Consider the following 12782-nt stretch of genomic DNA (forward strand, 5'->3'; position numbering starts at 1 on the left):
CAAACACATGACAAATAAACAACATGCTCCTGAATAATCAATGGGTCAATGAAGAAATGAAGAAGGAAATTTTATAAAATTAATGAAACAAATAAAATTAGAACATAACATACCAAAACTATGCTATAAAGCAAAAGCAGGGAAGTTTACAGCAATGAACACCTACATCAAAAAGTTAAAAGGTTTCAAATGAACATCTCAATGATGCACTTCAAGGAACTAGTCAAGCAAGAATAAACCAATCCCAAAACTAGTAGAAAAAAAAAAAAAATGATAAAGATCAGAACAGAAATAAATACAATTGAGACAAAAAAAATACAAAAGATAAATGACATGAAAAGCTGTTTTTTAAAAGACAAAATTGACAAACCTTTAGCTAGGCTAAGGAAAAAAAATAAAACACATATAAAATCAGAAACAAAAGAAGGAGACGTAATAGCTGATACCACATAAATACAAATAATCATTAGGGACTATTAAGAACAACTAAACACTAACAAATTGGAAAACCTAGAATAAATGGATAAATTTATGAATACATACAACCTACAAAGACTGAACCATGAAGAAATAGAAAAAAAAAACAGACCAGTAATGAGTAATGAGATTAAATGAGAATTAAAAAATACTCCATCAAAAAAAAAAAAAAAAAAAAAAAAAAAAACCAGGACCTTCCTTATGACTTCACTAGTAAATTACGCCACACATTTAAATAAGAACTAACGACAATTGTACTCAAAGTATTTTTAAAACTTGAAGTGGAAGGAATGCTTCCCAACTCATTCTAAGAGGCCAGCATTTCCCTGATGTTAAAACCAGACAAAGACATGATAAAAACTAGGAAAACTATATCCCTAATAAACATAGATGCAAAAATCTTCAACCAAATACTAGCAAACCAAATTCAACAACATATTGAAAAGATTATTCACCACAATCAAGTGGGAATTATTCCAATGATACAAGCATGGTTCAACCTAGGCAAATTAACAAATATGATAAATCACATTAACAGAATGAAGGACAAAAGACATATAATCATTTCCTTAGATGAAAACACATTTTAAAAAATCCAATATCCCTTTACAAAAAATACTTCTCAGCAAACTGAGTATAGAAGAATCAGTCCTCAAAACAATGAAGGCCATATATAATAAATCCAAAGCTAAGTTCATACTGAGTGGAGAAAAAATGAGAGTTTTTCCTCTAAGTTCTAGAACAAGACAAGGATGCTTCTATTATTACTTATTTTCAACATAGTACTGGACGTTCTAGCAAACTAGGAAGGAAGAAGTCAACTTATTTTTGTTTTAAGAGGCATGGATATTATAATTAGGAAAACTTAAAGTCCCCACCAAAAATCTATTAAAACTGATAAACAAATTCAATAATGTTGCAGGATTTATCATACAATAATCAGTGGCATTTATATAAGTCAACAGTGAGCAAACTGAAAAAGAGATTAAGAAACAATCCTATATGCAATTGCTACATAAAATATAAAATGCCTAGAAGTAAATTTAACCAAAGAAATAAAAGATCTCTAAAAAGAAAACAATAAACTGCTGATGAAAGAAATTGAAGAACACACACAAATAAGCGAAGATATTCCATGCTCATGGAGTGGAAGAATTAGAATTAATATTAGTAAAATGTCAACACTACCCAAAGCTACCCACAAATTATATGCAATCTCTTTCAAGATACCAATGACGTTATAGAGCCACAAAGGACCCCAAATAGCCAAAACAATCCTAAGCAAATAAATAAAAAAAGCTGGAGGCATCACATTACTTGACCTCAAAATGTACTACAAAGACATAGTAAACAAAACGGCATGGTGCTGACGTAAAAACAAACATAGAGAACAATGGAACACACTAGAGAACTCAGAAATAAATCCATACACTTACAGCCAATACATTTTTGACAAAGGCATCATGAACATACATTGTAGAAAGGACAATCTCTTCAACAATTGGTTCTGGGAAAACTAGATATCCCTATGCAGAAGAATGAGACTAGACTCCTATCTCTTGCCATATACAAAAGTCAAATCAAAATGGATTAAAGCTTAAATCTAAGATGTGAAACTATTAAATGACTGAAAGAAAACATTTGGGGAACACTTTAGGACATGGGTCTGGGCAATGATTCCTTGGCTAAGCTTTCAAAAACACAGCTTACAAAAACAAAACAAAAAAGCATTTTGTTTTGAAATAAAATGTTTCAGAAACATTTTCAAAAAGCAAAAATAGCAAATGGGATTACATGAAGGAAAAAGGTTTCTGCACAGCAAAGGAAACAATCAACAAAGAGAAGAGCAAATCTACAGAATGGAAGAAAATATTTACAAACTATCCATTTGACAAGATATCGATAACCAAAATACATACAGAATTCTATTCAATAGCAAAATAACTAATGTGATTTTAAAATGGGCCAAAGATCTGAATAGGCATGTCTCAAAAAGAGACACGCAATTGGCCAACGGTTATATGAAAAAATGTTTAACATCACTAACCATCAGGGTAATGTCACTCAAAACTACAATGGGATATCACCTCACCCCAGTTGGAACGGTTACTATCAAAAAGATGAGAAATAACAGTAGCTAGTGAGGAGGTGAAGAAATGACAATACTCCTACATTGTTGGTGGGAATGTAATTTAATACAGTTGACCCTCAATCAACAATGGTTTGAACTACATAGGTTCACTTACATGTGATTTTTTTTTTTTTTTTTTCAAACAAGGACAGATTGAAAATATAGGGTATTCACAGGATGCAAAATCCACATGTTTGGAGGGCCAACTTTTTGTGTACACACTCCTGCAGGGCCGACTCCACAACCTGAGTTATGTGGATTTTGGTATACATGGATGGTCCTGGAACCAACCCCCATGTATACTGAGGGACTGTACAGCCACTGTGGAAAACAGTATGAAGATTCTTCAAAAGACTAAAAATAGAGCTAACATGTGATCCAGCAATCTCACTGCTAAGTATATACTCAAAAGAAAGAAATTTAACATATAAAGAGAGAACTGCACTAGCATGTCTATTGCAACACTATTTATAATAATCATAAGTATCTATCATTAGCTGGATAAACAAAATGAGGTACATATACATGATGGAATATTATTCAGCCATAAAAAAGTATGAAATTCTGTCATTGCAACATGCATGGAGCACCAGGTCATTATGTTAGGAGAAATTGGTGAGGCACAGAAAGACAAATACCACATGTTCTCCCACATACATGGAAGCTAAAAAAGTAGATCTCTCATGTGTGGAGAGTTGATTGATGGTTACAAGAGGCTGGAGAAGGTACAGAGGAGTAGGGGGATAAAGAAAGTTTGGACAATCAGTAGAAAAGTACAGTTAGAGTAAGATCTAGTGTTTGATAGTAGAGTGACTGTGGTTAACAATAAGGTATTGTCTAGTTCAAAATAGCTAGAAGAAATGTTTCCAATGTAAAGAAAAGTTAGAGATTTGAGGTAATGGATATCTCAATTTTCTTGATTTAATCTTTACATATTATATGCATGTATCAAAATATCACATTCATTCCACACTATACATTATCATTATGTATCATTTAGAAAAAGATTGTCCCAATATAAGTGAGGGTGTGTGTGTGCATGAGTGTGCCCTGTGATGAAATAGTGTCCTTTCCAGGGTTGGTTCCCACCTTGTACTCTGAGCTGTCAGGATAGACTTCAGTAATTCTGTGACCTTATAGAGAATGAATGAATGAATAAATGCAAATTATTGTCAAATAAAAATTTGTCAAGTACATAATAATCACACAAATCCACAACAATAAATGATGTGGCATGAAAGTACTCAGCAGGTCAGCCATATTTGTTATTGTTTGGTTTTAAACTATGTGGCAGTAGGAGGTATTCTTTTCCACTGTCACTTGGCAAACATTTGTTTCTTGGTTTAGTCCACCACAACTATGACCACCATCACTCAGTGATTCACCAAAAATTGGTTAAAATCTTACATGTTTTTATTATTAGTCTTTCTTAAATGTATGTATGCGTCACATTTATTTCAATGCTTAATATTACAAGTGTTTTGGGTCCTTATTTAGAAATGTATTAATGTTTTTCTTCCCAGATATATGCTATAGAAACAGCTCTTGTTTATACTAATGATCCTATGGTGAAATTGTTTTCTTTATAGGTCTTCGGCTTTAAAGTCACAGTTTCCAAGAACATGTTGATGATGTTAAGTGGTGACTTACTGTATATACAAATATACACACCCTTAATTGGCTTTCTTTCTCTGGTAGCACTGTGACTATTATGGGTAAGTTTTTCAGAGTCAGCTGCTGAATGAATACATTAGTGTACAAATTTTTTATAAAGGTTATGTTTAATGTGTTTTAAAGGGGTTAAAAAAATCCCTGAAACAAAGGCTTAATTTTATAAATGAGAATCAAAACCATAAGCACAGCTTATTGTCTACACTAACTTGGCTTTACTATTTTACTGTTTTCAATAACATAACATTACTAGCCCAATAAATTATCTCCCAGGAAGATAAAAGTTGCAGATAATGTTGTTGATTTCAAGATCTTCCTGAAAGACTTATCAACTTTTCAGCAAGAAAAGCGTCAAACAACATTTTGTAACTTAAAGAAATTCAAACCGCTTCCCCTCAAAATCTTTTTGCTGTTCTAACCAGTCTGAAATTTTTATATAATGATCCTTACTCAATCCTAACCACACCTTCATTTGAAAGACCTACCTTAAACCAGACTTCAAAATCTCAATTACGACTTTTTTTCCTTTTTTTGAGACGGAGTCTCTCTGTCATCAGGCTGGAGTACAGTGGCGCTATCTCGGCTCACTGCAACCTCCACCTGCTGAGTTCAAGCGATTCTCCTGCCTCAACCTCTAGAGTAGCTGGGACTACAGACGTGTGCCAACTGCCCAGCTAATTTTTGTATTTTTAGTAGAAACAGGGTTTCACCATTTTGGCCAGGACGGACTGGATTTCTTGACCTCGTGATCCGCCCGCCTTGGCCTCCCAAAGTGCTGGGATTACAGGCGTGAGCCCCCACGCCCAGCTATAAATGTAAATTACAATTTCAACTTTGCCCTTTCCTCTCTTAGATATTACTAAGACTTGGCCAGTTAGTGTTCTCCTTTACCATTGTGAAGAAGAAAGTCAGCTGTGGCTAAACAACGGGTCGTTTTGGTAACACTTGGAGGAGCCAAATCCAACAGAGGAAAGAAGATGAAAATAAACTCATGAACTCACTATCCAGAATTGAACACTACTAACATTTCATTATACTCAATTTGAATACATTTATTAAATGTAAACGAAATTTAACTAATACTGTTAAAATTACCTTTGATAAAGAAGAAAGTTCTCTGTCAGATGTTATCATTGACTCTTCCATAAGTCAACTGCTATTATAAAATTGGTGTGTATATTTCCAGTTCACTTTTTTCTATAGTTTTTAAATAAGTATACCCGGGAGCAATGTATATTAATATTTTGTATTTCACTTTGAAATTATACAAATGGTATCATGTGATAAGTATGTAAGTAACATTCTGCTAATAACTTTTCTCAATGGTTTTGAAATGTATGTGAAGGAAATGAAAATATGCCACCCCAAAATATATTTCTTTGGTCTATTTTAAGATGACTACTCAGAGGGGCTGCAGACACAGGAATAGTTCTGAAAAGCTGTCCTTAGTAGGGAAGACTTGCATCTGTTGAGAAAATCTAGTGAAACACAGATGTAAGAGCTTTATCTGAGGCCTTCTTATCTACATTATCTGGAAGTAGGAAAAATTTAACTCACAGGAAAAGGAAACTAAAGGTCTGACATTATTACAGGTCTGACAAGGAAACTTTTATCACAGGCTCCCATCTATTCTTTTTGAGGGCTGCCATCTGTGAGGCTTCGCCTGCATAAAGATAGCCTTTGCTGGTCACACCTTTTCTCCCTTTTCCTTCCCATAACCTGTTGCCATGCTCCAAGTCACTATTCCTTTCCATACAGTATAAAAACTTCAGTCACATTGCTCTTTTTATTTTATTTTTATTTATTTATTTATTTTGAGATGAAGTTTCGCTCTTGTTGCCCAGGCCAGAGTGCAATGGCACGATCTTGGCTCACTGCAACCACATGCCACCACACCTGGCTAATTTTTTGTATTTTTCAGTAGAGACAGGTTTTCACCATGTTGGCAAGGCTGGTCTCAAACTCCTGACTCCAGGTGATCCACCTGCCTCAGCCTCCCAAAGTGCTGGGATTACAGGTGTGAGCCACCACACCTGGCCACATGCCTGTTTTTAGAGTTTTATATTTGCAGGACTCCCGTGTCCATGTTCACGTTAATACATTTGCATGCCTTTTTTTTTTCCTGTTAATCTGCCTATTGTTAATTTATTTCAGCAGACTTAGACTCAAACCTTCAAAGGGAACGTTTGAACTTCCCTACATATATATGTATGTAAGTAGACACACACACATCTGTATGTATATATCATACTTTAGTAATGAAAATGCTGCATTTACTCATTCATTTTAATGAAGATGTAGTCTCTTTTAAATTTTTAAATATTATTTAATGTACTTTCTTGAATACATATATAAGAACTCTCTAGAATACTTAAGTATGAAATAACTAGAACATGAGATACTGCATATGAGCCTTTAATTCTAAAAATAACCACATAAGTTAGATATTATCTCCATTGTATAGATATGCAACTGAGCCTTAGAAAAGGTAAGACTTGTTTAAAGTCACAGAGTTAATACGCATCGAAGCAGTGATTCATATTCAGATATGTTTGGTTCCTCAAATAACAGTTTTTTCCCCAACTGTGTTGTCCCTGAAATATGACAAAAATAATGTTTTATGTATATGTGAAAATTGCTATACATTGTCCCTAATTCCTGGATTTCTTAATTTTCTTTTTCTTCTTGTACTTAGACTTTGAACAATTTAATTCACTTAATTTGGATTGGCAAATCCAAATGGTGAATGTTACCAAAGGAGATGTTAAGTGATCTACAAACATTGCTCATGGTAGGGAGATGGGAGAGAATAGAGGCAGGAGAGACTTCGTCTGCTCACTTTCTTCTGTGGGTATCTAAAATAAGGATTTCTGGGGCAGAGAGGGATGTGACAGTATATAGCAAGCTGGGGAACTGCTGCAGAGCATTCAGATTTTGGAAGTATTTAAAAAGTTAAAAAGAAGAGTATTGCATTTATACATGGACAACACAGCTTTTCATTAAGCACTGGGGAGACTATCAATCTGGGCACCTGCTTAACAGGAATAGCAAGCTAAAGTAGAAAGTTACCAGAAGGTGCTTAACCTTAAACTTGTTTGCCTCTTAGCCCGAGCAGCAAAGCAGTATTGAGTTAAATCCCCACATTTATGTAAACATTTGCTCATTTCAGAGGCCCACTTGGTTACATATATTTCCTCTACTACATTTCTATGGAATCTATTCTGTTTATTCTTCAGTAAACTCACTTAGAGTCTTAATACTACAGACAATCATATAATTTGAATTCCAGTCTGTTGGACCTAATGTACACACTACCGCTATTACTGACAGTTTCTATTATTAAGGGCCAGATGTTTTGCCTCATAAATTTTTCTCATTCAGTTCTCATGAGAACCTTATAAAAAAAGACATTTTGTCTTGATTATATGAATAGGGAAACCAAGCACACCAAGCTAAAAGTAACTTGCTCAAGGGCAATGAGTTAAATTTACTTAATGGATTCTAAAATAATTTAGGTTCCTGTGCCCCATCAGGAAAAGGACAGTGTCAAATTTTTATCAACAGGCCTAGTGCAAAATCCAATACTCAATAAAAATCTGTTTATTGAATAAATGAATGTTTGACTCACAGCCATATTCAATACTGATTTAAGGTATAGTCAATTATGCTAAAATAATATGTCTTGTACAAATTAAAACTTTTAAAAAGTGTCATTTTGAAAATCTATTTTTTTTAAATTTTCAAATATAATCACTGACATAAAGTAGACATATGTGTTATTGAAAGCTGAATCATCATCCTTATGCAGTTAAAAATATCACTTGGTGAACGACATCTGAGGGACCAGCTATAAATTGTGAATAGGTAACACAAATACCTCTCTTATAAACTTTTTTTATTTAAAATTATAAGCTGTTAGGCCTTTTATTAAAAAAAAATTGAGTAGGAAACTGGATATTTAGTATTAGAAAAGACAAGGTTTTCACCATTATAGAAATAAGCATATACATTAACATTTTGGTATAAACTATGATTACCGTATTACCATGTAAGGGCTCGATTTGCTTATGTTATTTCTATCACACTCATTTTTCAACATTACATATTTTGAACAGTTCCAGATAAGGACCAGCTGAATTGCCTTAGTTCAAATTGAGTCCTTTGTATGGGCCCTAATCTTGTAGAGACCTTTGTTTCTTTAATTCTATCATCTCCCACATAGAAGCATTAGTGTTTCAATTTGCCTTTAATTTCTAATACAACTCTGACTTTCAATTATGCAAAAATCTTAGAACAAACTGGTTAAAGAGCTGTTAACAGTATCATTTTATGTCAGAGGTTTATTCTATAGACCACATGAAAAGAATTATTTATTGCAAATCTTAGTGATACTACATCTTTATTGAATCATGACTATGAAAAAATGTGCCCTAAATTTCTAAAACTAAGTTTCTAAATTTCTAAAACTAAGAAAAAATTGACAAGCTTCATGATATATTGATTGTTTTCCCAGATTCGAAAAATACATAGTATTCAACTGAAACAAAATAATGAATTTTCTGTTGTATATTCCACCATTTGCATCTTTATTATAATAATACAACAATTGGGGCTTACTAATATTTTAAAAGGTATTTGGAAATGACAAATAGGCCCTGTAACAATATTTGCTTCTCAAAGGTATGCAAGAAAACATGAGGAAAAAGTGATTAAGGTTCAAAACAGTATTATAGATATCTACATACAAATGAGTAAAATATTATATTCTAAGAGAATGTTTATACTTAATATTTTCAAAGATATTTCTTGGGAACAAGTCAAAGTTCTCTGTCAGTGCCATCATGTTATATCTGATTATTTGCAATGGTTCGCAAAGGTAGAATAAGAAACTAAATTAACACACTGCAGAGTAAATAAAGACTAAATACTAAATATCAAAACCCCAAACCTTGTAATTATCAATAATGACACAATAATGATGATCAGGAAAAGACTCAGTAGTTATACTGCCACTGTAGTATTGTATCAGATATTTCACCAGTAAAAATATTTATTAATTACATTAATGTAACTTATTTAATATATTGCAAAAATTATGTTAAAAAATTAATCTTCCTGTTCAGATAATGTTTCCTCCTCGCCTAATGTGATGGTTAATATTGAGTGTCAAGTTGTTTGGATTGCAGAATGCAAAGTATTGTTCCTGGGTGTGTCTGTGAAGCTGTTGCCAAAGGAGATTAACATTTGAGTCCGTGGACTGGAAGAAGCAGACCCACCCTCAGTCTGAGTGGGCACGATCTAACCAGCTTCTAGCATAAAAGCAGGCAGAGAAAGAGCAGACTTGGTGAGTCTTCTGGCCTCCATCTTTCTCCCATGCTGGATACTTCCTGCCCTTGAACCTCATACTTCAAGTTCTTCAGCTTTTGGACTCTTGGACTTAACACTAGTGATTTGCAAGGGGCTCTCAGGCCTTTGGCTACAGACTGAAGATTGCACTGTCGGCTTTCCTACTTTTGAGGTTTTGGGACTCGGACTAGCTTCCAGGTTCCTCAACTTGCAGATGGCCTATTGTGGGACTTCACCTTGTCATCCTGTGAGTCAATTCTCCTAATAAACTCCCCTTTGTATGTTCATTTATCCTATTAATTCTGTCCCTTTAGAGAACTTTGACTAATAAACCTAACAGAAACCCAATGGATTCAATGAAATTGATCAATTCCTGAATTTACTTATTTTACTAATCTTTAATATTTTCTTTTAGGATCTAGATCAAAGGTATATTGTACAAGTATAGGTTTGTCACATTGAAAACTTGGTGACTATTAAAAAATACTTACCAACTGGCTCCTTCTGATTCTGAAACAGAATCTTGCTATTACTGCCATCCATATTTGCCATGTTAATTGTGTTTCCATCGGTCCAGTAGAGTTTTCTTAATTCAAAAGAGATATGGATTGAAAATATTAGATGTAGACCTACTCACTGAGTAGAAATATATACTAAAAAACAAAGTAAACATAAGAATATATTCTGGACTCAGGAGTAACTCTCTTCAGAAAAATCGAAAATTGTTCAGCCATTTGCTGGCGATAACCTACATATTTGCCTGAGAAGTAAGTACCATTCTTGCTTTTTCCTGTCAGTGGAAAAAAAAAAAAAAAAAAAAAAACTCACTTCCTTTTTCCTCCTACATACATGACTGAATATTTAGCTAAGACTATAGTAAATTACTTTCTTTGTTAAGTAATTCATCAAGATTGAGTCCTCTTGGCTCTGAAAAAATCAGATGCCACAGAGGGAAACAAACTCATTTCTACTATTGCTGTTGAAAGCACTAGAGAGAAAAGAATCTCTTTCAACTCTATGCAAGCTCCCTTAAGGGTACAAGGTGACCATCCAAAAGATTGAAGAATCTGATCTACATAGCAGTGACCATGATACCAACATGCAGTACATGCATTTTTAACCACTGGCTTTCAAAATGAAAGCAACCACTTTCTCCTACATCTGTTTTTATTCAGAACTGTCATTTCTTAGAAACATAAATTAATGAGATCTTACGACACATGTTACAGATATATATGTTGGTGTAGGATATATATAATCTCCAGATAATACAACTCTAACCAGGAATCTCTTTTACAGTTTCCATATTTAAATTTTGTGACTCTTGTGGCATATATATATATATATATATATACACACACATATATATCCTCTGAATTAAATAGTGTTTTTATATAAAATCAGAGCAAAAGTCTCTGAAATTTTGGAAAAGCTTAAAAAAAATAATCATACTTTACCCCCTGACTGGGTGAGCTGCAAGACACTGTGGCTTATCGATTCCATGGATAATTGAGGTTTTCAAAGAGCCATCTAGCCTTGCCACATTAATTTGTGTTTCATCATATTCTGAGCTAATCCAGTATAAATTACGTGACACCCAATCCACTGCTAGTCCTCTGATACTCTGAATATCTATAAAACAGGAAAGAGAAGATTTAAAAGTGAATGAAGGTTTTCATTGTATTGGCTCTCCAAGTAGTTATTTTCTATCTGAGGGAAAATTTAATTTACACTTTAATTTGTTAGCTAAAATCACACAAGATTGTAATCTCATTCCCTTATCAGCCCTTCTTAAGGCATGAATAAACATTAATGTCTTACTGCTGAGCTATTTGAAAACCTGAAGCAACAATTAGCATTGAAATTACACTAACAGTCAATGATTCACTAGTAAACACTTAGGAGCAAACACAGGCAGCAGTCTTATGAGCCAAGGTGACCAAAATTCAAATTAGAGTAATAGCTTCTCTAGTTGGTAGCACATCTTTCTAGTTAGGAGAAAGTACTTGTGGGCCATCAACAAATGGGCTATTTTATGTTTTAAGTGCCAAGTTGTTACTAAAATGAAATAAAACAATTCAACTTTCCTAAAAGAATCACCAGAGTTGAACATCTTTCAAAACATAATTAAGAGGAATTGACTGAGAAGAGAAAATTCAATAAAATCATTTTAACATTCCTTCAATGTGGATTCTGCAGAAAATTCTGAAATCGAATTAAGTTTGGATTTGTTACAGTCAATATAAATATTTTGGTTGTTAGTCCTGTATTATTGAATTAGACACCTTTTAAAACAATTATGGAATTTAGGCTTAAATATAATTGCACATTCCAACTTCCACTTAAAAATTGCACCTTTTCAAGAAAAACAAAAATAAAGTGTTATAAAGGATGAATGCAGAAAATCTTTTCAGAAATATTAACATATAAAGTAGTCCAGTTTAATGTCAAATTTATAGCATTTGATTATCTTGATTTTGGTTTTATTTTAGAAAATTTTAATATTTTCTAGCATTCTGTACTTATAGAGTTCTCTAGACCACTATTTCTCAAACTTACAAGACACCTGGAGACTGTTAAAATAAAGATTCTAATTCAGTAGTTCCGAGGAGAGGCCCAAGATTCTGTTACTGCTCAAGGTTGGTGATTCCAATCAAAACTTCTGAGCGGCTGCTACTTAGCTCTAGTCAAATTGCTGTATCTTCCATTTTTATTCTTTTCAGAAGAAGCCACAAAGCTAGATTTTTTTAATGTGAAAGTGGAAACTCCAGATCTGTAAAGTATGCCAACTAGTTCAAAATGTAAGACAGCAAAACAAGATGTGGGGGCCTGACAGTTCTGAGTGAGCCGTAAAGTGCAGTATTTGAATGGTAGGTTTCCAGCTTACATTTCCATGCCAGAATCTCAACTGAGCCTACCTTGCTGCTCAAAAATCCTTTTAGTACTTCTAACTAACTATTAATCACAGTTGCCTTAGAAGATATTACTCGTGTTTCCGGTTCTCTTCAAATCAAGAACCCTTTCACTCTGCAAATTACTTTTCATGATTAATATACAGGTAAGTTGGTTAATTTCAAATATAAACTTACTTCTCAATCTTAAACTTCACATTTCTTCTTATTTTCAGTCATCCTCAGCCAGTTTCTTTTTTTTTTTT

At 33.5% G+C, this 12782-nt stretch overlaps 1 protein-coding gene across 1 annotated transcript in view; it reads right to left on the reverse strand.

Moving 5' to 3' along the window:
- Window positions 1–12782, reverse strand: part of LRP1B (low density lipoprotein receptor-related protein 1B) — a gene marked incomplete at its 5' end in the record, with an annotated part of 705068 nt that overhangs the window by 660768 nt on the left and 31518 nt on the right. Inside the window, 2 exons of the mRNA XM_011984332.1 lie at window positions 10117–10211; window positions 11083–11257. Of these exons, the coding sequence (XP_011839722.1) occupies window positions 10117–10211; window positions 11083–11257 (270 nt within the window). The remainder of the gene's footprint in view (window positions 1–10116; window positions 10212–11082; window positions 11258–12782) is intronic.

This window comes from Mandrillus leucophaeus, unplaced genomic scaffold (assembly GCF_000951045.1).
Source record: "Mandrillus leucophaeus isolate KB7577 unplaced genomic scaffold, Mleu.le_1.0 Scaffold1061, whole genome shotgun sequence".
Classification (NCBI taxonomy): Eukaryota; Metazoa; Chordata; class Mammalia; order Primates; family Cercopithecidae; genus Mandrillus; species Mandrillus leucophaeus.